This window comes from Piliocolobus tephrosceles, chromosome 3 (assembly GCF_002776525.5).
Source record: "Piliocolobus tephrosceles isolate RC106 chromosome 3, ASM277652v3, whole genome shotgun sequence".
Lineage (NCBI taxonomy): Eukaryota > Metazoa > Chordata > Mammalia > Primates > Cercopithecidae > Piliocolobus > Piliocolobus tephrosceles.
The window spans coordinates 137502089-137527949 of record NC_045436.1 but is presented as its reverse complement, the minus strand read 5'-3'; the positions used below and the strand labels follow the sequence as shown (position 1 = coordinate 137527949).

The 25861-nt window shown below is 37.6% G+C and overlaps 1 protein-coding gene across 2 annotated transcripts in view; it reads left to right on the top strand.

Moving 5' to 3' along the window:
• The window catches only part of SLAIN2 (SLAIN motif family member 2), a 77559-nt gene extending 58509 nt beyond the window's left edge, over positions 1-19050 (top strand). For both annotated transcript variants that reach the window (XM_023224568.1, XM_023224567.2), the window contains 2 exons: positions 14723-15041; positions 16013-19050. In XM_023224568.1, the coding sequence (XP_023080336.1) occupies positions 14723-15041; positions 16013-16079 (386 nt within the window). In that variant the 3' untranslated portion in view covers positions 16080-19050. The remainder of the gene's footprint in view (positions 1-14722; positions 15042-16012) is intronic.
• Positions 19051-25861: the final 6811 nt, after the last annotated feature.

Below are 25861 nucleotides of genomic sequence, written 5' to 3'. Positions count from 1 at the left end.
TATTGCATTGTGAAGTTCTCATGTTGTTGTTTTTCAGCTCCATCAGGTCAGATATGTTCCTCTCTAAACTAGCTCTTCTGTTCGTCAGCTCTGGTATTGTTTTATCGTGATTCTTAGCTTCTTTGCATTGGGTTAGAACATGTTCCTTTAGCTCAGCAAAGATCAGAACGCTACATCTGTCAATTCAGCTGTCTCAGCCTCAGCCCAGTTCTGTGCCCTTGCCGGAGAGATGTTGTGGTCATTTGGAGGAGAAGACACATTCTGGCTTTTTGAGTTTTCAGTGTTTCTGCGTTGATTCTTTCTCATCTTTGTGGACTTACTTACCTTTGATCTTTGAGGTTGTTGACCTTTGAATGGGGTTTTTGTGGGGTCCTTTTTGTTGATGTTGTTGCTTTGTGTTTTTAACAGTCAGGCCCTTCTTCCGTAGGACTGCTGTGGTTTTCTGGGGGTCCATTCCAGACCCTGGTCACCTCAGTCCCTCCTGCATCTAGAGGTATCACCAGTGAAGGCTGCAGAACAGCAAAGATGGCAGTCTGCCCCTTCCTCTGGGAGCTCCGTCCCAGGGGGACACTTACCTGATACTGGCCTGACCACTCCTTTATGAGGTATCTGGAAACCCCTGTTGGAAGGTCTCACCTAGTTGGGAGGAATGGGATCAGGGTCCCACTTACAGAAGATGTCTGACTGCCCTTTGGCAGAGCAGGTGTGATGCTCTCGGGGGATCCCCCTTTGTCCAGACTGTCCGGACTCTCCAGAGCCGCAGGCTGGAAAAGCTGTTGGCTGAACCACAGAGATAGTGGTTGTCCATCCGCCACAGGCTCCGTCATCAGAATTTCATTCATATAACCCTGGCTGGAGTTGCTGAAATTCTCACAGGGAGGCCTTGCCCAGTGAGGAGGGATGGATCACGGTCCCACTTAAAGAAGCAGTCTGGCCACGATCTGGCACAGCAGCTCTGCTGCATTGTGGGGAACTCCTGGTCTGGACCACCTTGGACTTTCCAGAGCTGCCAGGCTAGCACAGCTGACTCCAACCACAGCGATGGTGGTCACCCTTCCTCCCAGAAATTCGGTCTGTGTCAGGCAGTCTCCAGCCTGCTACCACTGGCTAGCTGGAATTCCAAGCCAGTGGGTCTTGTGAGGTGCTGTGGGAATGGAGCCCACAGAACACTGCTGCCTGGTTCCTTGGATTCAGCCCCCTTCCTAGGGTAATGCATGGAGGGATCTCCTGCCTTGCATGAATTCCTGAAACTGGAGTATGCAAAACTACTGGGTCTCCGTGAGTGCCTGAGTGAACATTCTGCCAAGACTCCACACAGCTTTGTGCTTTGGATCCTAGGCTGTGGTGGCATGGGCTTGTGAGGGAATCTCTTGATCTGTGGGTTGCAAGAATCCATGGGAGAAGCATGGTTTCCCAAGTCAGGGCAGGGTTGCACAATCACTCACCACCTTTCTTGGCTGGTGGTGGGGGCTCTCCTGGCTCCATGCTGCATCCAAGTGGGCCATTGCCTCATCCAGCTGCTTTTCCTCGCTCTCCATTGGTCAAGCTATTCGCCTAGTCAGTCCCAGTGCAAGAACCTGGATACCTCAGTTGAAGGTGCAGAATACACTCACTCTTTTCTTTCCTCTTTTCATTCCTCTCTGTGAGAGCTGCAGACCACTGCTACTTCCAGTTGACCTTGGCCCACCCTCTGACTTTTGCATTTCTAATTATTAGATTTTAAAATGCCTTTTGATATTAGACTACCTGAAGATGGAGAATGAAAGAATTTTGTGATTACCTAGAAATCAAAATTAAAAACTTGTCTTTTCTGTCAGCTGACAAGTATTTATTGAATCTGTATCATAAACAAGATACACTCATTATATCTTTTCCTCTTTTCTTCTCTGTTCTAGCCCCTTTGCTTTCTCCTCTTACAGTTGTGTTCAAAACTAGCTTCTGACATACACAGACTTCTTAGAAACAATTAAAATGATAGGAGTTGTTTCCCCTCCTATGATTTTGATATGTAAAATTTGATGAATGAGAGAATAAAGAGTGTGGAGGCTGTTGTTGAGGTTCCCTCCAAACACACATTCCTGTTAGACCATTTCATGCTATTTTTGGAATGATAACTGAACATTATAGGTTTTATTTTACATTTAGACTTAATGTTTTTATGGTTTTCTAAGGCCTTTGTCTTTCTCTGTAGTTAAATCTTGATTACAGCCGTCAATTTACTTTGCTGAGAAAGTCCTAGGTCAAAATTTTCTCCTCTCTGAAATTTATACCTTAATTTTTCCAGTTAAATGCTGACTGCCTTTTAGAATATGAAAGTTACAGCTCTTGCCGGACGCGGTGGCTCAAGCCTGTAATCCCAGCACTTTGGGAGGCCGATAAGGGCGGATCACGAGGTCAGGAGATCGAGACCATCCTGGCTAACACGGTGAAACCCCGTCTCTACTAAAAAATACAAAAAACTAGCCGGGCGAGGTGGTGGGCGCCTGTAGTCCCAGCTACTCCGGAGGTTGAGGTAGGAGAATGGCGTAAACCCGGGAGGCGGAGCTTGCAGTGAGCTGAGATCCGGCCACTGCACTCCAGCCCAGGCGACAGAGCGAGACTCCGGCTCAAAAAAAAAAAAAAGAAAAAGAAAAAAGAAAGAAAGTTACAGCTCTTTAAAGTTCACCTGTATCCAATCAACCTCATTATATTTTTATTGTTCCCTGACCCACTTGTTTATAGATAAGTCAAAATGCTGCTACCATGAAACATTTTTTCCGATAGTATCACTACAGCTTAGTATACCTCTTCAGATCCTCTCTAGTTTCCCCTCCGCTTATACATTAACTTTGTTAACATATTTCTCTCCATACCTTGATGTTCTAGGACTTGACTTATTCTTTCATAGACTGTATTGCGTTTATCTAATAATTTAGGGATTAATAAATTTACAATGATTGCTGATTTATAAATCTGTTTTTAAACTTTATTATTTTTAAATAAAACATGAAATCAGAAAACCAATACACAGTTTAATTAATTTTTATAAGGCAAACACCCTTGTAACTACCATCCATATCAGGAGACTAGAACTTGGCGCCTCAGACATCCTCCACCTGTCTGCTTCCAAACACAACCCTCTCTTGACCCCTCCCCAGAAAGTATCTACTCTTCTGAACTTTTATAGCAGTCACTTCCTTTTTTGTATAGTTTTATCATCCAAGTTTTGAAACTAGTTTTGTCTTTTTGATACATCTTTTTAAGTTTCTCTTACTTTATAGTTTTCTTTCATTTCTTTTCTCTGTCTCATTGTTTCTTTGAAGAAACCACCAGATCATTTGTTCTGCAGAGGTTCTTACAGGCTGGATTTTGCTGATTACTTTTTCATGGCTTTGTTTAGCAAGTTCCCTTGTATTTTCTATAAAGTGATAGTTGGATCTAGGCAGGTAACTAAATTATTTTGCTATTTTTGCAAAACTGTTTTTTTTTTTTTTTTTTTGCATAGGTAGTGGTGCTTCTTTATCCAAAGGTGCATAAAGTGGGGTTTCCTCTTTTCATGATGTTAGCAGTCATTGATGTGTAATGCCTAGATTCATAATTCATTAGGTATTACAGAATTGGGAATTTTAATTCCAGTGTGCCTTTTTTTGTCACAGTACTGTATAAAGAGAATTTTTTCCTTATTTGGTCACCCAGTGGTAGTTTCTTTAGGAAATTCAGACCAAATATTTTGTTCTTTCCCTTTATTTACTAGTTTACAAAATTTAAAAATGGCAACGTGGCACCTTCCAAAGGTGACCAGTTTTTAAAAATGGTTTTCATTATGAAATTACAGATTTAAACATATTTTTAAATATGTTTCAGTTCATTCTAGATGTTTTTCCAGCTTTACTGGAAGCCTTTACAAGTTGGCTTCCAAGTCTTTTTGACACAACTCTAGTAGTCTTTGATACCATCTTGCTAGCTGGTATGGCAAGATTGGCTGGTCTTGTACATTTCTTGCCAGAGACCTGGAGTCAGGCATTTCTCCAAAAAGTCCTCCTTGCTTTTGGTATTTCAAGACCAAAATCTGTGTGTTTAACTATACTTAATTGCTACTGGCTTGGTCATTGTTTCCCGGTCTTTTTAGTTACTAGAGCTAGGAAACATATGTGTAGGTTTGTGTTTGTATATTTTTTTTAAGATTAAATGCAGAGCTTCTGGGCAATTATTTAACCTCCTCTAGCATTCTCCCATCCTGAGAAACTTATTTCTCAGCAACACATAAAAGTAGAATATCATAATAATTTGTTTTGTCCCGTATTTCACATAAAGTGTTCTTAGGATAACATTAGCATGACATACAATATGATTACTGAAAACAATTTTTACAACTTTTGGTTATGGTTTTTTTTTTTTTTTTTTTAAGTTAAGCTGTATCCACATTGTCAGATACCTGTTACATACTGTTTTCTCCTTCACATACCTCACTTAGTTTAGGCTCTCCTTTTAAATACATATTTGATGCTTAACGCCAGTTTATATGTCATTGTCTCATCAGTCATTTTTCTTGTCTGAAACTTATTCTTTAATAGATTCCTTAAGGAGTTATGAGAACAGTATTCATTTTTTCAGTTTTTACATGTTGATGATAGCTTATCTCTTGTTTTCATACTTGAAAGTCATTGTCTAGATATGAAATCTTTGGCTCACATTTTCTTTAACTTAAATGGATTACTCCACTTTCTGCAGGAATAAAGAATTGTTTCTGTTATAATCATTTGGTCTTTTTATCTGGATGTACAATGGATATTTTCTTTTTCTTTACAATAATTTACTAGAATATGTCTTAGTGTTGATCATTCTAAGCTGCTTTTCCCAGATACGGGGTGTGTTCTTTCATTATAGAGTAGCAAACTTTTTTTGTTTTTCAGAAAAGTTTCATTGAATTGTAGTTTTTTATATTCTGTTCTCTTGGTTTGGTTTTCTTTTTTGTGGGGACCCCTGTTGTACACACGTTCGAGGTTCGTTTCTTGTTTCTATATTTGTTGCCTTCTCTTGAATTATTTTTTTCTTTCTTCACTTCTATAAAAGTTTGTTTTCATTGTCTGTTTCTCTTACAGCATTATCTATTGTGTATATTGACTCTTGTGTTTCTCCTTAGACTTCATCTTAAAATGATTCATTTTATAGCTGATTCCTTCCTGAGTTCCATCAGCTCATTTCTGAGTGTTTCTCTCTCTGATTTATGCTATTCTTTTGTATCTTGTAGCAATATTAAAATATTTTTAAAATTTGAAATATTAGATAATTTCATTTTTGTGTGTGTGATTTCTTATCATGATTTCTGGTAAGGTTTCACTTGTTGTAGAAGTGTTACTTTACTCCTTATTTATTCTTTTTTTCTTGTAATAACTTTATGTGTGATTTGACTTCAGTCCTTTTCTGTTGCTCATTTTTCCATGAAATTGATTTTTCTAAACACTTAGCTTGATTTAAGACTTACTAATTTTATGGTTCTATAGCTCTGTCTTATATTTGGAAGTGTTCAAAAACATGACTGCTTCTTTTCTGAGATTTCTTTCCTTTATTCCCTCCCTCCACTTTCAAAATTTATCCTTTCTTAAAGTGTACTATTTGGTGTTTTTTAGTATATTCACAGAGAGAGAAACCATTACCACTATCTTATTTTAGAAGATATTTATCACCCCCATAAGAAACACCATACTTATTAATAGAACTCCTCATTCCTCACTTCTTCTAGCCCCTGGCACCTGCTCATCTACCTTCTCTGTCTCTAGATTTGCCTGTGTTGGACATTTAATATAAATGGAATTAAACCATATATGATCTTTTGTGACTGGCTTCTTTTACTTAGCATAATGTTTTCTAAGTGCATCATTTTGTAGCATGTATCAGTATAGTCATTTGCTGCGTAACAGCGTTTCAGGGCCAGGCACAGTAGCTCATGCCTGTACTGCCAGCACTTTGGGAGGCTGACGTGGGAGGATCATTTGAGCCCAGGAGTTTGAGACCAGCCTGGGCAACATAGTGAGACTGCATCAGAAAAAATAAAATAGCCAGGTATGGTGGCACGCACCTGTGGTCCCAGCCACTTAGGAGGCTGAGGATTGGAGGATTGCTTGAGCTTGAGAGGTTGAGGCTGCAGTGAGGTGTGATTGCACCACTTCCAGCCTGGGCAACAGAGCAAGAGCCTATCTCAAAAAATCTAAAACCAAAAAACCGACATTTCAGTCAACAATGTATCGTATGTACAATGGTGGCAATTTCTGTCACCTAGTACCATCATAGACCTTCCAGTGGGATAAGATGTGGAGGTGGAAGATAGTGATATTGATGATCCTAACCCTGTATAGGCTTAGGCTCATGTGTGTGTTTCTGTCAGTTTTTAGCCAAAAAAAAAAAAAAAAAAAAAATTCAAGTAAAATAAATAAAGATTTAAAATTAAAAAATGCCTGTAGAATAAGGATATAAAGAAAGAAAATATTTTTGGACAGCTGTACAACATGTTTGTGTTACAAGCTATGTGTTATTACAAAAGAGCAAAGAAATTTTTAAGTTAAAGCTTATAAAGTAAAGTAGTTACAGTAAGCTAAGATTCATTTATTATTAAAGAAAAATAATTTAGTGTAGCCTAAGTGTGCAGTGTTTATAAAGTTTGCAGTAGGGTACACCCTACTCACTTACCACTCACTCAACTTCAGTTCTATAATCTCCATTCATGGCAAGTGCCCTATACAGATCTACCGTATTTTGTCTTTTATAACATTTTTACTGTACTTCTTCTATGTTTAGATATGTTTGGATATGCAAATGCCCTTCTGTTACAGTTGCCTACAGTGTTCAGTACAGTAACATGCTGTATTGGTTTGTAGCCTAGGAGCCTTATACTATTTTAAAAAATTTTTTGTGGGTACATAGTAGGTGTGTATATTTATGGAGCTCATGAGATATTTTGATATAGGCAAGCAATGTGAAGTAATAACATCACAGAGAATCAGGTCCCCATCCCCTCAAGCATTCATCCTTTGTGTTACAGACAATCCAATTACACTCTAAGGTATTTTAAAATATATAATTAGGGTATTGTTGACTATAGTCACCTGGTTGTGCTATCAAACAGTAGATCTTTCTCTATTTTTTTTTTTTTTTTTGTACCCATTAACCATCTCCACCTCCCCCGGCCCTGCCATCAGCTGTTCCTTATAGCCTAGGTGTATAGTAGCCTAAATAACTTAGGTTTGCGAAAGTACACTCTTGATGTTCCTACATGGACAAACATGTTCCTACATGGACAAACTTGTCATTTCTCAGATCATATCCCCATTGTTAAGTGACACATAACTGTACTTTGTTCCTTTTTATTGCCAAATATTCCATTGTGTGGATGCACCACATTTCGTTTAGCCATTCATCACTTGGTGGATACTTGAGTTGTTTCCACTCTTTGTGGAAACAAATTCCTATTGTGAATAATCCTGTGGTCAGGCCCAGTGGCTCACGCCTGTAATCCCAGCACTTTGGGAGGCCGAGGTGGGCAGATCACCTGATGTCAGGAGTTTGAGACTAGCCTGGCCAACATGGTGAATTGAAACCTCGTCTCTACTAAAAGTACAAAAATTAGCTGGGTGTGGTGGTGGGCGCCTGTGATCTCAGCTACCTGGAAAGCTGAGGTAGGAGAATTGCTTGAATCCAGGAGGCAGAGGTTGCAGTGAGCTGAGATCATGCCATTGCACTCCAACCTGGACGACAGAGCAAGACTCCATCTCAAAATAATAATAATAATGCTGTGAACATTCATGCACAGGTGTTTACATGGACAGACATGTTTTCAGTTCTCTTGATTATATACTTAGTGGAATTACTGGATCATATGGTAGCTTTATGTTTAACATATTAAGGATCTGCTAAACTGTTTTCCAGAATGACTACAACATTTTAGAATATCACCAGCACTGTATGAGGGTTCCAATTTCTCCATCTCCTCAGTAACACTTATTGTCTTTTATTTTAGCGATCCTGGTGAAGTGTTATAAAGTGGAATCTCATTGTAGTTTTTACTTTGCATGACTAACGTTGAGCATCTTTTCATGTGCTTATTGGCCATTTGTACGTCTTCTTTGGAGAAATGTCTATTCAAATTCTTTGTCTCTGGTTTTTTTTTTTTTTTTTTTTAATTGAGTGGTAGCATTCCTTTATATATTCTGGATTCAAGTCCCATATCAGATCCATGATTTGTAAATATTTTCTCCTACTCAGTGGATTTATTCTTCACTTTCTTTATGGTATCCTTTGAAGCACAGAAGTTTTTAATTTTGATGAAGTATCATTTATTAATTTTTGATCTTATGGATCACACTTGTGGTGTCATAAGAAATCAGTGCCTAACCCTAGTCATTACTCCTGTCCCTTCTGCTCTACCCCGCCTGCTCTTCCCAGATGTGAATCCGCTACATGAATCCGCTGCGTTTTCCCCTTTGGTACTTAGAGCTTTCTGAGGCCCTTCCCTTCCCCAAGTCTGGCTCTGCTTGTGGTATCCTGCCCTCCTCCCCGTCTGGCCTGCAGCACCAGCACCAAGACTATGCTCTTCTATTCCTTTTGTAGTCCCTGTGGGCAAGGATGTGGACCTGGAACTCAAGAATGACCCGCATATCTGTGGATCCTTCCATTCTGCGGATCAGTATCTCAACATCAAATTAACTAACATCAGCGTTACAGACCCTGAGAAATATCCTCACATCTTCATTAGGGACTTAGTGGTCCAATATGTGCAGTTGCCAGCAGACAAGGTAGACAGAGTTGCTGCAGAATGCAGCAAGGAAGGAAGCCCTATAGCAGAAACAGTGATGGCTCCTCCTTCCTTTTCCCTCTTCCATTGCTGACCCGTAACCCCACGTCCCAGCCTAGGACCCCTGACCATGAATACTTGAAGCAATTTTGTTTCGTTGGTGTTTTTTTTTGTCATTGTTGTTTTAACTAGTGAGTGAGTATGTGTATGTGTGTGTTTAAGGGATGACTGGATGAGAGGGATAATAGGGAACAGCTCTCCTTGTTGAGAAGGGGAGGATAAGTAGGCTGGGAAACTTCAAAGCCTTCCTAGTCCTCAGCATCTGCCTTTCTCACTACTTCCCTAGAGATGGGGCGAGAGTTTCCTAAGAACTTTGTAGGGTTAGCTCTTATATTTAGGTCTGTGATCCATTTTGAGTTAATTTTTTAATAGTGTGAAGTGTAGGGGTCCAACTTCATTCTTTTGTACGTGGATATCCAGTTGTCCTCACAGCATTTTGAACTCTTTCCTGCTTTTATCTGGACTTCATTTTCCTTTATCTGGAATGTCCCTGTTCTGCTCTATTTGGATTATCTTCTGAGTTTTTTTTTTAGCTTGAAGTTTTACCTGGAAGAGGGATTTGACTGGTTAATTTTAAGAATTCATAGCCACTCATGTTCCTCCTAGACCTTACAGTAGACCTCTTGTACTCACTCGCTACTGGAGTGTGCAAATCCCTCCCAGTTCACCTTCTGTTCAGCATTTTTTTTATATGAGTACTTGTTGGTTATTTTGGAATTTTCAGGACATTGAGATATTCCTCTACTTCCTTCTGCGCAGATGCTGATAATTCATGTGGTCTTGTAGTTGTCAGTGGCTTCTTCCTACCCACTTGTATTTTGGGGATCATGGAGATACTCCATCACCTGGTTTTACTATAGCTGTTGTAAATGGGTTTTGGTTTGACCTTCCTAGTTAGTTGCTCTGTATGTTTTTATGGAGAGAGTTGAGAAAATTCGTAAATTACACCAATGCCAGTACCATCTTTCAAGAATCCTCATAATTATGTTTCTTAATCTTGACATTGACATTTTTTCCCTTTTCCTCACTAGATACTCTAAGGTTAGTTATATGTTAGATAATTTATTAAACTAAAATACAATAAGTTATATAGGTATAGATGTACAGCTGTTTATATATACTGTGTACTAAAACTAATGTGTCTCTCAATAAATCTTGATATCATATATTTTGATACATAATCAGTTCCCTAATTTTGGAGATGTGGCTATTTTGTTAAAAACTTCCCCTGTCAGGATGAAGATATCTAATGAATGTTAATAGTTCCTGTATTGTATGTTTGTATATACACACACACATTCTCTTTCTCTCTCTCTCTCAGCTTTTGTACCCAAAGGGTGGTTACAGTTTTCAAAAAGTTGAATAAAAATATTTCTTTTTAAAAAGTTTATTTATAAAAGTCATTATTGAGGTTAGGGCAGTTATCTTGAAGAGGATCAGTTCCAAAGTTATTTTCTATTTAATAGAGTAAATTCGAAGATTAAGCTGTAAATGTTTGCTGGTAGCTTATGCATTCATATATATCTTTTTGTATTTATGGAAGAAAAGGTATTGAAGCCCTGTTCTCGGGGCATTTTCTGCCTCTTACGTTTAATACATTTTTCTAATAACTAACAAAATTTTTGTATGCTTACAAAAATAATAGTGAGTCATGTACATTAATGGAAAAAGAAATCAAAGGCTTCTGTGTCTTTTTTTTTTATGGTTACTTGTCAGCAATTGCCATTTTAATGTGCTTTGGAGTCATATCTTATAAAACCTGCCTAGGATAGTAACCCCACAAACAAACTTTCTGAGTCTGGTTGAAAATTAAAGTGTTGATAATGACACTTTGGCCAGGTACGGTGGCTCACTTATAATCGCAGCACTTTGGAAAACTGAGATGGGCAGATCACTTTAGAGGCCAGGAGGTTAAGAACAGCCTGACCATCATGGCAAAACCCCGTCTCTACCAAAAAATACAAAAATTATCCAGACCCGGTGATGTGCACCTGTAGTCCCAGCTACTTGGGAGGCTGAGGCACGAGAGTCGTTTGAACCTGTGAGGCAGAGGTTGCAGTGAACCAAGATTGTGCCACTGCACTCCATCTTGGGCAATAGAGCGAGACTCTGTCTCAAAAAATAAATTTAAAAAATGTTGATAATGACACTTTAGTTTCTACCCCCAGAGATGTTTCTCTTTTGGTTCCTGGTAAAGAATGCTGATCTGGGAATCAGCAGACCTGGCTTCAGTTCATTTATAACACGACATCCTGACTTTCCTATTTATTTGCTCAGTTGGCTTCTGTGGTTGTGGTAATTTCCGTTGTCCATGAAGTGAGAGGGTTAGAGTACATGGTCAGTAATAATTTTTTTTACAAGGATTCTTTAACTCTGTAGTGAGATACTCATATTTAATTCATCTTTTTCTTTAGCAGCCAGAACTTATTTTTAAATACTTATTGTATCAATAAATTGTGATTATTATTGATAGTGCAGAGACCATTGAATAATTGAAATGATATAACAATATAGTAAGGCATAGGTGACAAGGAGATATTTTTGTTCTTCATTTGTTAATAATGGAATTCATGTGTGTTTTAATAAATGATGTTTCCCGTTGGTCATGATGACCAGTGTTTGGCAGTGTGTTTATTTTTATTACTATATACTTACTGGGCATTTATAGGTTTTGTAAATTATGCAGCTAATGGGAGTTGTAGTTTGAAGGAAGACTGCTCTGTGAAGACAACTTGGAATATCTAACTTTTGTATTGCTAGGTACATGTTGGATATATTTTTATAAAGCATTTTGTACTCAGTGATTATCAAGCTAAAAAGATATGTATAATTTATTCAGTTTTTTTCATTTTAGGGTTAAGTGCATGCCTGAATTATAGAAACCTTAATTAGAAAGCAAACTTAGCACAATTATTAAATACTTATTGAAAGAAAAAAATATTTTAAGATATGAATTCTCTATTACACTTCGTCCTAATTTGGAGATAACTTAGACACCAAGGTTAGGATTCTTAGTCATGTCATTTTTATAGAGTTCTCATTTTTGCTCAGAGCAGATAGCTCTCCTTCACATTATGCCTGACTCGAGTGTAATTCTTGGTATTCAGAAAGAGTAAAGAGAAATTGTAACTTGTCAGTATCAATTTGGGTAATACATTTTGGGTAATAACACGTTTGAGTTAATTTATAAGGAAAGCCTAGGAGACTGTTCTGTGTGGCATTGTTGAATATCTTTCTAGGAAACTCATCTGTAGCAGGCTAAAGGAGCCCTATTCTTTAGATAAGAAAGCCACAGATAAGAATGCTTTACAATTTGTTTAATATTTTACATTTTACTAACAGTTTACACATTTATTACTCGTTTGCTCTTCACAGCAAACTTATATTGGCTGAGATTTATTAGATTCATACGTCAGTGGTTTTCTTTTCGAGCAATGCAATTGGTATGGTATTTTTAATCTTGATTTCTAGTGTTCGTTGCTGGTGTATAGAAACATAATCAGAGTTTGTGTTTTTATCCAGTCCCGTGACCTTACTGAATTCACTTATTATTTCTAGAAGTGTGTGTGTGTGTGTGTGTGTGTGTGTGTAGATTCATTGGGATTTTCTGTGTAGACATCATGGGGACAGTTTCTAACCTCTGTGCCTTTTATCTTCCTTCCTTCCTTCCGTCCTTCCTTCCTTCCTTCCTTCCTTCCTTCCTTCCTTCCTTCCTTCCTTCCTTCCTTCCTTCCTTCCTTCCTCCCTTCCTCCCTCCCTCCCTCCCATCTTCCTTCCCTCCCTCCCTCCCATCTTCCCTCCCTCCCTCCCTCCTTCCTTCCTCTCTCTTTCTTTTCTTCTCTTGCTCCTCTTCCTCCTCCTCTTCCTCCTCCTCCTTTCTCCTTCCTCCTCCCTTCTCCTTCCTTCTCCCTCCATCTGTCATCTTTTTTTTTTTTTCTTGCTTATTGCGCTGGCTAGAATTTCTAGTGGTAAGAGCATATGTTCTTGTCTTGCTCCTGGTCTTAGGGGAGGCGCATTCAATCTCTCTTCATTAAGTGTAATGTTAACTGTAGGGTTTTTGTAGACGTTCTTTATGAGGTTGAGGAAATTTTCCCTATTTCCATTTTTCGGAGAACTTTTTTCATTACTGTTGAATGAAATGTTTTGTCAGATGCTTTTTTTTGACTCTACTGTTAGGATTCTGTGATTTTTCTTCTTTATCCTGTTACTGTGGATTACGCTGATTGTTTTTCAAATATTGAACCAAACTTTGCATCTTGGAATAAATCTTAGTCATGGCATACAAATCTATTTATATATTGCTGGATTCTATTTTCTAATATTTTCTTAAGGATTTTTACATCTGTATTTGTAAGCAATATTGATCTGAAGTTTTCTTTTTTGGTACTGTCCTTTTCTAGTTTTGGTATCTCGGTAATACTGGCTTCATAAAAATCAATTGGGACATGTTCTCTCCTATTTTGTGATGGAGATTATGTTGAATTTGTGTTCATTCTTAAACATTTGGTAGAATTTCCCAAGGTTGCTTCCAACCTCCAACAAACATTTGATCTGCTTCTTGTTACCATAAATTAGATTTGACTTTCCTCAAATTTCTTTGTAACACAACATTCTACAGTGTGTGTGTGTGTATACACATGGACTGTTTTGTGTCTGGCACTCATTTCATTCAGCAGAATTTTTGAGATTCATCTTTGTTGTATACATCAGTAGTTTACTCCTTTTTATTGCTGAGTGGTATTCTGTTGTGTGGTTATGCTACAAATTGTTTATCCATTCACCTGTTGATGGACATTTGAGCTTTGTTCAGTCTTTGGCTGTTACAAAGTTGTAGTCAAGTCTTTGTGTGGACATAAGCTTTTTTTCTGTTTTCCCTTTTTTTTTCCCTTTGAGATACAGTCTCGCTTGTCACCCAGGCTGGAATGCAATAGCTCAGTCCCCACTCACTACAACCTCCTCCTCCTGGGTTCAAGCAGTTCTCCTGCCTCAGCCTCCCGAGTAGCTGAGACTACAAGCATGCACCACCACGCCCGACTAATTTTTGTGTTTGTAGTGGAGACGGGTTTTCATCATGTTGGCCAGGCCATTCTCGAACTCCTGACCTCAGGTGATCCGCCCACCTCGAGCTCCCAGAGTGCTGGCATTACAGGTGTGAGCCACCGTGCCTGATCTTCTTTTTTTTTTTTTTGAAACAGAGTCTTGCTCTGTCACCCAGGCCGGAGTGCAGTGGCTTCATCTTGGCTCACTGCAGCCTCTGCCCCTCAGGTTCAGGCAGTTCTCCTGCCTCAGCTTTGAGTAGCTGGGATTATGGGTGCATGTCACCATGCCCGGCTGGCTTTTTGTTTTTTCATCACGTTGGGCTTTGTGAAGCACAGCAATGGTAGCACTTTTTAAAAATGATTTTTAGTTTCTAAATTTTTAGTTACAGTGTCAATAATGTGGGATTTGGACATAGAGCCTCCAGATACTTGATACATGTTTACATGAATGTTTCTTTTTGGGGGAAATCTGTTTCAAATTCTAGACAACAATTGGATAGTCAGTCTGTTTTTCACCTCTAGAATGGTCATTCACATGTGGCCCAGATTAGTTGCTACAGTGAGACAGAATCCTGCAGTGCCTTTCCTCTTCTGGTGTTATGCGTTCCAAGCTGGCCTATTTAAAATACTGTTGTCAAAGACAGTTGTAATCCTCTAAGTACTTGGTTATTTAGAATTCAGTTACCTTTTTTTCTTTTAGTAGCCCAGGAATAGCTTTTATTTTTTGCATTGCTATGAAGTTTCCTGAATACACACGTACTAGTGACCAATCATCAGTTGTAAGTTAAAGCAATGATTTCATATATATAGAGAGAGATTTCCACTCAAAAATTGGCTTTTCTTTGCTATTCCACAGTACCTTCTCCAGGCAAATTCCGTTCCCCTGCAGCACCATCTCCTTTGGCTCTTCGGCAACCAGTGAAAGCATTTAGTAACCATGGCTCTGGTTCTCCTGGTAGCCAAGAAATAACACAGCTCACACAAACCACCTCCTCACCTGGGCCTCCTGTGGTTCAGAACACAGTCTCAGCAAATCCTCCCAGCAATATCAACAGCGCTACTCTAATCAGACCCGCAGGGACAACTGCAATGAGAAGTGGCTTGCCCAGACCCAGTGCCCCTTCTGCTGGGGGCATACCAGTGCCTCGCAGCAAACTTGCACAGCCTGTTCGCAGGTAAGTGGCAAATGTTCTGTTTCAGCGTTCTTGAGTACCTGAAAGTGGATAGACTGGAATTAATTAGTTTCATCTCTATGTTTGATAGTAAACAGAAAGTCATGGTGGATTCCCACCAGAGTTTTAATACAATTTGAATAAAACATTACTACATTGTTTTTGAGAAATCCTCATTTGGGAATTCCACTTTTACCATTTTGGTTCAGATTAAATGTGTCCAGTTGCCTAACATGATTAAGCATCTCAGAGGACCCCTAGAAAAAAATTGGTTAGAACCACTCAATTTGATTGTGATACTCATTCATTTTGAATAGAATTATATTCAGTGAAGATGATAAAGGTATATTGGAATATAGAGTGATATTTAAGATAAAACTTAGAGCTACTAAGTCTGAGTATAATCTATAAGCATGGTTTTCAAACCCTTATTCTACAATTCAGAATTATCTGTGAGATTTATATAAATGTAGGGTCTAAGTTTTACCCTCAGAGAGTCTAACCTATTTAATGAAATTAAGTAATTTGCCTAAGGCCACATAGCTAATAAAACTATGAGTTCCAAGTATGTCTGACTTCAGAGCTCTTTTAATCACTGTCCCATACTGCCTTTCTAGTGATGCTGACACTGAGCTTCTAATATCACATTCATCATTCTGCCTCTCAAAATAATAAGTAAATGATAAGGTTGGTTGTCTGTGTGCTTGAGAAAAGGTGAGACTATCTTTTCCCTTCTTTGATCTAGTAGCTATGTTAACAAAACGTGAAGTTATCTGTCGTCCAGTAAAACTTGGAAGTTGTGAAAATGCAGTGTTGGAAGGTTGTACTAGTACCTGTTTAGAGCTTTTGCCTTGGTACAGCCTTCATGGGATCATGATGCCACCTGAGGAGTAATTAATATATGTGTGAGATAGTATGGTAATATTTCATAAAGACATGTATCAAATTTTAATTACAAAATTGCTTTATTTCAGATCCTTGCCAGCTCCTAAAACCTATGGTAGCATGAAAGATGACAGTTGGAAAGATGGCTGTTATTGACCAGCAAAGACAAGAATGCAGAAATCCACAGCTTCATGGATACCCTTCACCAGGCTAAAAAACAACTTTTATATGCAGACTGTTCAGATAAGACTCTTGGGATTTATAAAATCCCAGCCCTCTCTGTCTTAATTAGCACAAACTGACAGAGATCATCAAACAGCACTTTAATGACATTTAACATCAGATGTGTTTGGTAATCATACAATCACTCTCCATAGAATCACTTTTAGTTTTGTTTAATAGAAACTAGGTTGATTTTTTAAAAATATTTGACAGAGGCCAATATCTGGGCAAATACTTAATGGATGCCAAAGAGAAATGCCCATTTGTAAATGAGAAAAATGCCCATTTGTGCACAAGAAAATGGTGAATTCAAGCTATCCAAAACTTCACATTCAACCTAATTTACTGTATAAATAGTATCAATAAATATTTGTGTTAATGAGAACTAATATTCTGACTAATTATCTAAAGTGTTTCACTAGTATACCAGGAAACTACAGATTGAGATTGGGGGGTGGGAGGAAAGAAACCTGGGCTAGAGATTTAAAACATTCCTAAATTTGGGAGAATTTCAGAAATTATTTTTGCAGATTCATTAGAAAAATTGTCATTTAATCTTAAGTTTTGGATGTAGCTCACGTATCACCACCACCAGATAGCGTTACAGCACGCATCCATCATGTTGCATTGACACATCGAACTTATGTTTGTTTGTTTTGATTGCCAAAAGGGCTTAATATCAGTTGTACGATCTTTCTAAACTTTATAGTTCCTGGCTCAGGAAAGATGGCCTTTGCTGTTGAAGCCAGCTTCTTCGCATGCTGTTATCTTTACAGAACTAAGAGATCTTGTTTCTATTAGCAGGTTTTCATGATAGGAAAGAACAAGTAGTGTGTGTCTTTATTCTTGATACAATACCACCTCAGTGCTTACAACCTGGAACAAAACCATACAATAAGAGAGAGGGGGAAAAAAAATCTATGCACTTAACCTACAAAATCTCTGGTGATGACAGTCGTATTGTTGCTATTACATGGCATAACGATCTATTACGTGGTAGGAAAATATACCCTGCTAAATCCTACTTAAGTTGATCCACTTTAAACTGAGTAACTGTATAAAACATCTCTTGAAAATTCTTTCCCTTTTGACTTAGATTCTGCCTTACATTAATTTTTGCATTTTTGGTAACAAACCTACTACATATGACTCTAACCTGATAAATACTTGCTCTCTAATGGCTCTTAATAAATCCTTGAAATAGCCTATTTCAATTTTATCAGACTATTACCAGAGTAAAACTTCCTTCTGTAGCAGTCCTCTCATTTTTTATTATGAGGTCTGTTTTTAAATCCTTAATTTGAACAGCTCTAAGATACTGTCACTTAGGTCATCTAAAAGCTTTTAGAGATTTGAACATAAGTTCATTTCCTGTTCATCAAAGACATTCCGTAAGTTGGCAAAAGAAATTGGAAGAGAGAAAATGGAAGGCTTGATATTCATGATGGCATTAAGGTTGATAGGTTGAAAGAATGATAAAAAATTAAAACCAGGACCTCCATTCTGTCATGACTGACACCATGGTAGTCTGTCAACTTGACCAGTGGAAAGTCATTCATTTAGCACAAGCAGCTGGAGATTGAAACTGCCAGTACTATGTATTTGGTGTATAATGCAAAGAAGAAACTTTATCCTTGAATTTGAGGGTGATGGGGTGGGTCAGGAAAGGATGGCGCCAGAATTCTACATGATAATGAACTAAAAAATGTTGCTTTTCAGAGGAAGATAAAGCATCTTCTTTTGGGAGGAGGGTATCTCATGTCTAAGTAAGTAAAAAAAAAGAACTAGCTACTGTCTCTTTTAAAAACCACGTACAAAAGCAAAACAAGTCTCAGTTTTCAGTGCAACATTTCAAAAAATATGTATGCTGCAATCTAATAATTGAAAGGAATTTTACCTATTATGAAACACATTACATTTTTTAAGTTAGATAATCAGTTTCAAAAGGAGTATTCAGGTTATTTAACTTTGTTTTTAAATGGCTGCATCAGAAAAAAATGTCTATTTTTTTTTATTAAAATATTTCATCACTTGTTAAAACATATTTTGGATCTGAGTTTGGTAAAGTATTATTTTACATGCTTTTGTACTACCACAGACTGTTGACTTTTAGTTTCCTAAAGAGAAAAATTGCCTTTTTACTAGAAAGCCTTTGGATATCGCAATTTTTCTGTTTGGGAAAATCTAAGGATTTACTGTGGTTAGTCTTACAGAAGAAATGTGGATTTGATAAACTAGTGCCTATGATTTTAACTTACGTTTGATATATAGTAGTAAGGGTTTTATGAATGTTGATTATTTTGTGCCAACAGCCCAGAATTGTCACTTATATGTAAGCAGAAAACAATGAGCTCTGCTTCCAAAGTTATTTAATTTTCTCAGTGTTTGAATGTTATTTTTTGTAAGTGTGTTAATAAAAGTGTAAAGAATTGGAAAAAAATATAAATATTCTTAACTCAAGCATTTGCTGGATCATTTTTCTACAAAACTTGTTTGTATAATATAAAACACTCTCTGAAGAGTTGACTTTTTTTCAGTTTCGTATCCTGGAAATCACATTTTGTAAAACTGGGGACCATTCATAATTGTCAGATACTTTTTAAAATTATCTCAATACATCACTTTTATAAGAAAAAAAGTTTTTTTGAAAGAAAATTAGATACATATGTGGCCCCAGATGTTTGTATAACTCTAGAATGATCTAGACTATGTATGTTTAATTTAACTTTTTGTTGAATGTACAGGTTCCATTTTTGACGTTACGCATGGTCCTTTTAGATCACATGACGTTTGATTTGCAAACATTTCTATAGCCGAACTTGTATATGTGGTTGCCTCCTTAATAAACAGCCTGACCATAATGTTTATTATTAAATTTATATTCTTTTTTTAAGTGTTTAATTAATCTCTGGATATGGTAAGATTCCTTTTTTTCTCTCATTTGCCTACACTTGGTTTTAATAAATTGTTCAGTTGAGTTTTTCTTTAAACACGGAAACCCAAATCGTATTGCCCTTTCAGGCTTAGTCTTCATGGGGTTGGATTATGTCTTATATTTTCTCTGTCAGAGTTATTTCATTTGTGGATTTTACTTGGAGGAAATTTATAGTTTACTCTAAATTGATTTGTTCTTGGAACTTTTTCACCTGCTGTGAATAGATATCTAGTTAGAAAAAGCTAGCATTTGCCTACATCATAACTATATATGATATCTAGTTCGAAAAAACAAGCAAAAAGCTATTACGAGTTTCCAAGAGGAACAATTAATGTATTTTCATGCCAAATGCAAATATTTAGGTGATCACGTATATTTTTTCTTGTATGAATGGAAAAATCAAGAATTGTACACTGTTTAATGAATTCTCCATATTCCTTTAGGAGATATTTGCTTTGCAATTACATGTTACAATTAGAATAATTACCATTAAAATAATATTACATGTTACAATTAGATTAATACTGATGAGAGGGGGAAAAAAAGACACCCTTCTGTTTTTTTCTCTCAAGCCAGTCTAAAAACTTGAAGAGCCATTTAAAATTAAATGTCACTATACTTGTATTATAAATCAATACATGAGAAGTTTAAATCTGTTACATACTCAGTGCAACAGAAGAACCTATATGGAGGTTCAACCACTAATGTATTTTGAATGATCCTAAATATAAGTCTTGGGTGGCTAAATGGCCCTCTGCTTACCAGTCTGAAAATGAAACCGATTATACTCATCGGCCTTATTTGCTGTAATACAAATTGGCTAAAACTATGTTAACTGAATGCCAGTTTCAAACAAATTATCTATATTAAGTTATCTTAATGTTTTCTCTTTAAAAGTAAGAAAAAAATCTTTTTCTTCTGATTTCAAAAGTAATATAAACTCATTGCTGTAGAACATAAACTAAAAATATTAAAAAGTATAAAGGTGAAAAATGATAGTTGCCTGCAATCCCGTCATCCGGAAATATTGAAGTACTGTCCTTCACATGGTTGTAACATGTTAAGTGGAAGGGTAGGTCTTTTTTTTTTTTTTTTTAAATGAGAAAATGTTTCTTTTAAATAAATGTTTCTTATGTAAAAATGTTGACATGTGTTTGCTTTTGCACAGAAGGATACATTAACTGCTATTGAAAGCTTGGCATATATCTTAATTCCTGATTTTAGATATTTCTTGATAATAGTATCATATGTATTGTTTGTGTTGTTTATAACATAATTGGTTTTTTACAATTTATACTTTTTTTTTTAAAAAAAAACCGAGTCTTGCTCTGTTGCTCAGACTGGTGGAGTGCAGTGACATGATCTCGGCTCACTGCAACCTCTGCCTCCCGGGTTAAAGCAATTCACCTGTCTTAGCCTCCCAGGTTGCTGGGACTACAGGCGCATACCACCATGCCCAGCTAATTTTTGTATTTTTAGTAGAAACCGGGTTTCACCATGTTTGTCAGGCTGGTCTCAAACTCCTGACTTCAATTGATCCACCCACTGTTGTACCTGCTGTTGTATTTTTACCTGCTGTGGTACTACCACAGACTATTGACTTTTAGTTTCCTAAAGAGAAAAACTTTTTTTTTTTCTTTTTTTAAGAGATCAGGTCTTACTATTTTGCCCAGAATGGTCTCAAACTCTTGGGCTCACGCGATTCTCCCACCTCAGCCTCCCAAAGTGCTGGGATTGTAGACATGAGCCACCATGCCCAGCCTCTACATACCGAAATTTGAGAAATATATAGTAAATTATAAAGAAGAAAAAGTACTTAATAGGTAGTCAGCCACTTAAATTTGAAGATAATGTATTTGTTTCTTTTTCCTTCTAAAATTGTAATCATTTATGCTTGACAGTTAACTTTTCTTAAGTCTGAATTCATAACTACCATGATTTAGATGGATTCTGCTGCTACAAAAAGCCATTTAGTTCTGGAAAGAGTATATAAATATTCTAAACCTTTTCCAAACTGTATTATTGTAATCCTTCATATCGTATCCTTTATTGATACTTGAATGCTCCCCACCACCACCCCTGCCTCCCATCCACCATGAATTGACAGTATTGAGTACAATGCCAGTTTTAAAATACCTTTAAAGAAATAACAGGCACAACCAAATGAAGAGTTAAACTAGTCTCTAGTAGAGTTCTTAAACTTGGTCACCTGAAGGGCTATTAAAACAGATTTTTGCACTTTACTCCCGAGAGTTTCCAAGTCCAAAAATTCTAGGGATAGGGTTCCCAGGGCAGGTCAGGTGCACATTACTGGACTAATTGACTGTGGCTAGAGGATTGGGGTTAAGGTAGAACACTAGCTATGGTTTTCTACTGTGAAAATCATATGGATGGAATGGGGAAAGACCATTATCCCTGAGGGTGGTACTGTCCCCAGAAAGTAGGCAAGGTCTTAAGCAAGCAATATAGTAGGTGCACATCACAAATGTCTCAGTGCGTATTACATAAAATGATTATACCATGTCAGTGGTCACTGACCTGGAGGAAACATTTGTAGTACGAAGAGAAGTTTCTGCTAGTATTTGAGCTTCTGGCTCAATTGTTCATGAGGTTCTGTATATTCCTGTCCGTGGATTCCACTAGGCATCTTGGTATGCTCTTTAAAGATTCCCCTTAGTACATTGACCAGTTTAAGGTAGGGTTCTGTCATTTGCAAACAGAAGGAAGAGATAATTTTTCAAACGTTTTTAAAATTGGTACATAAAGTATGTACAGAAGAGTTCGTGCAACTCAAATGGTCAGCTCAAGGAATTAAATTACTACATGTGTGATCACCATGTAGACAAGAAATAGAATGTTCACAGCACCCCAAAAACTCTCCTAGTGTCATCTGACAATCACTACTTACTTCCCCCTCTACAAAGATAACAGTTACTGACTGGGTGGGGTCACTCACACCTGTAATTCCAGCACTTTGGGAGGCTGAGGTGGGAGGATCACATGATCCCAGGAGTTCAAGACCATCCTGGGCAACATAGTGAGACCCCTATATCTCAGAAAAAAGATAAGAGCTATTCTGACTTTTAACGTTGTACAGCATCAATGCATTATACAACATCTCAAGTCAACACGGTCTGCCTATAGGTCAATACTCCAGTAAAATTATAATGGAACTGAAATATTTCTATCACCTAGTGACATAGCCCAATGCATTACTCACATGTTTGTGCTGATGCTGGTATAAACAAGCCTGCTGCGCTGCTAGTCATAGAAGTATAGCACATAATACTTGATAATAAACAACTTTGATACTGGTTTACATATTTACCATACTTTATTGTTATTTTAGAATGTACTTATTTTTAAGTGAACAGCCTCAGGCAGATCCTTCATGTGATACTCTAGAAAACATTGTTATGATAGGAGATGACTGCTGCATGCATTTTGTTACCCCTGAAGACCTTCCAGTGGGACAAATGTGGAGGTGGAAGACAGTAATACTGATGATTTTGACCCTGTGCAGGCCTAAGCTAATGTGTGTGTTCATGTCTTAGTTTTCAACAAAAATTTTTTTTAAGGAAAAATGTTTATAGAATAAGATATAAAGAGAATAATGTTGAACAACCATACAATATATTTTAAGCTAAGTACTATGAAAGAGTCAAAAAGTGAAAACTATAAGTGATAAGGTAAAAACCTTGCAATAACCTAAGGTTAATTATTAAAGAAAAAAATTTATAAATCTAGTGTAGCCTAAGTAGTGTTTCATAAGTATAGTAATGTTCTAGGCCTTCACATTCACTCACCGACCCACCTCAAGCAACTTGCAGTTCTGCAAGCTCTGTTCATGTTAAGTGCCCTTTACAGGTATCTCATCTTTTATCTTTTATACGGTATTTTCACTGTACTTTTTTTATGTTTAGATATGCAAATACTTACCATTGTGCTACAGTCGCCTACAATATTTAGTGCAGTTAAATGTTGTACAGGTTTGTAGCCTAGGGCTATATCATATTGCCTGGGCGTGTAGTGGGCAGTCATCTAGGTTTGTGTAAGTACACTCTGATGTTCCCACAAGGGTGAACTCAGACCTACCAATGCATTTCTCAGAATGTATCTGTGTCAAGCGACACATGACTGTAATTTAGTTTTGCCTACTTTTGAACTTTATATAAGTAGAACCATACAATTTGTATTTTTTCTTCTTTGAAGACTAATTTTTTCTTGAAAGCTAAAACTGATTTTCTCTTAGCCACTAAACAAACATAATGTGAGATTCACCAATGTCGCTGATGTCATTGTAATTTCTTCATTTTCATTGCTGCTGTTATATGCCATTGTATAAATATATCACAGTTTGTCCATTCTCATGTCAGGGACAGTTGTGGTGTTTCCAGTTTGGAGCTCTTAAAGTAATGCAGTTTTGGATTTCAGTATAGTCAAAATGACATAAGTCCACTGAAGCCTCTCCCACTGACTAAAAATTCTGTACAAAATGTAAAAGACAACTGAGAACACTGGGGGTGGGGGTGGGGTGGGGGGGAGCAGTAGGATAGAAGACAGAGTCAAACCTGCAGAAAAGAGCCATACGGGGGTGAACTTCTCATTTCTCCCCTCTTCTTTCTTGACCCTGAGCCAAGGGAGGGCACCCGGAAGAGCTGTCACAGAGGCACCTCTGGCAGATTAAACTTTGAGGAAAAACCCAAAAGATCAGCAAAAGGAGTTCCTGGAAGCTAGAGAATGTCAGGGGAAATCCCCAGGTTTTTATGTTTTCTCTCATGGCTTGTCATGGGTAAGCCCTCAGGTAAGCTGTTCTAGCAAGTGGTGCCAACAGTTAAAATGGATGGAAGCACTCTTTCTGGGCAAAGGAAATGGGAAAAGAGCCTTTGCAGTCTTGAAGACTGTGGAGGTCATCTGCATTTTTCTCTATTTACTCTCTGTTCTGAGGGTGGCCTGAGGTGTGGGAACTGCATAGTAATAGTGATGGAACTAAAATTCCAAGCAAAACCCTTGTTTCTGGTCAGAGGACAGGGTAATGAATGGGCTGTCTTAGGGCATGATGGGGAAAACCAGAGAGAACAAAGCAGAAGGAATCCCTTTTTTGTATGTGTTAGTTAGTACAAGCTCTAAGCTTACATACTTAGGACAGACCCAAAGCAGCACAGCAGAGGCTTTAGGAACTAAAGTACAATTTAAACCACTGGCCAAGACAGATTACTGAGCAGTACATGTTAAGATTGATCCAATATAATATCACCCTTTGAAAACAACTGGGAACCACAGCCACAAAAGATGGCAGAAAACTTTCAGTATGAACCTATATGGGTTTATTGTCAAACAAAAATCAACATTCTCCAGAATATTTTGACAAGACCTAGAGTCTAAATTATAATATCCAGAATGTGCAACATTTAATCTAAAATTACCTGGCATACAAAGAACCAGGAAAATGTGATACATTCTCAAGAAAAAAGACATGTCAACATCAATATGATCCAGATGTTGGACTTACCAGTTTTAAGGCAGCTATTATAGCGTGGAATAAGCACTCTTATGGAAGGAAAGATAGAAGTCCTCAGGAGAGTAGAAAAAATAAGAACGAAATAGGGATTTTAGAACTGAAAAAATATGTAAAAGTATTTAAATGTGATGGATTCAACAGCTGACTGAAGATGGCAGAAGAGTCAAGAAGTGGAAGACAGCAATACCATTTATTCAATCTGGAGAACAGAGAGACAAAAAATGAGCAGAGCCTCAGGAACCTGAGGGCAACATTGAAGGTCTAACAGTTGCGTTATTGGAATCCAATGGTAAATTGGCTCTCAAAAGGTTCTTACTTGTATTGTTTTCCAGTGTCCAAGTGCATCCATTTGGGTATTCTCTGTTGTGAAGTCTCTTTCAAATCATTTGTCTGATTTTACATGGAGGTGTCTCTCTTACTAATTTGTAGGAGTTCTGTAGGTATTGTGGAGATAGATAGATAGATAGATAGATGGATAGATAGATAGATAGATAGATGGATGGATGGTTTTTAGTAAAGTTGTTTGTAACCCTTTTTAATGAATGCAGGATCTGAAGTGACGACCCCTTCATTCCATGTGTTAGTATTTGGATCTCTCTCTGTCACCTTCCCTCCCTCCCTCTTTCCCCTCCATACCTCTTGTCAGTTCCACCAGGGGTTTCTTAAGTTTAGTCTTGTAGTTATTAATTTGTTGTGTCCCAGGACCCAGTCCTTGGTCCACCTCTCTGTCTACTCTGTCTACGCTCTTGCAGTGTTTCATGGCTTAGAAACCATTTGTTGTATGTCTGGAGACCCCAGACTCACATACCAAACTGCCTTCTCAGTGTCTTCATTTGGATATTAAACAGACAGCTCAGAGTGTACCTGTGCAAAGCTGCAATTCTGATCTTGCAAACCTGCTTCATTCATCTCAGCTAATAGCAATTTTGGAGTCATTCTTTGTATCTCTTATCCCTCACTCGCTGTCTTGCTCTCTCTCCATATACACCTAACCAGTCTGTAAATAAATCTCATTGATTCTACCTTCAAAATATATACAGACTCTAACCACTTCCTTGCCTCAACCCTCACTCCCACACAGCCACAAGTGATCCTTTTAAAATGTAATTCAGTCATGTCAAACCTCATCTCAAATCCTCTAGGGGCTCACCAAGTATTTATTGTAAAAGCCAAAATGTCTATTGCTCCCCCTACTTGTTTCTCTGGTATTATCTCCCTCACTCCACTCCATTTCAGCTTCCCTGGCTCCTGGCTCCTGGC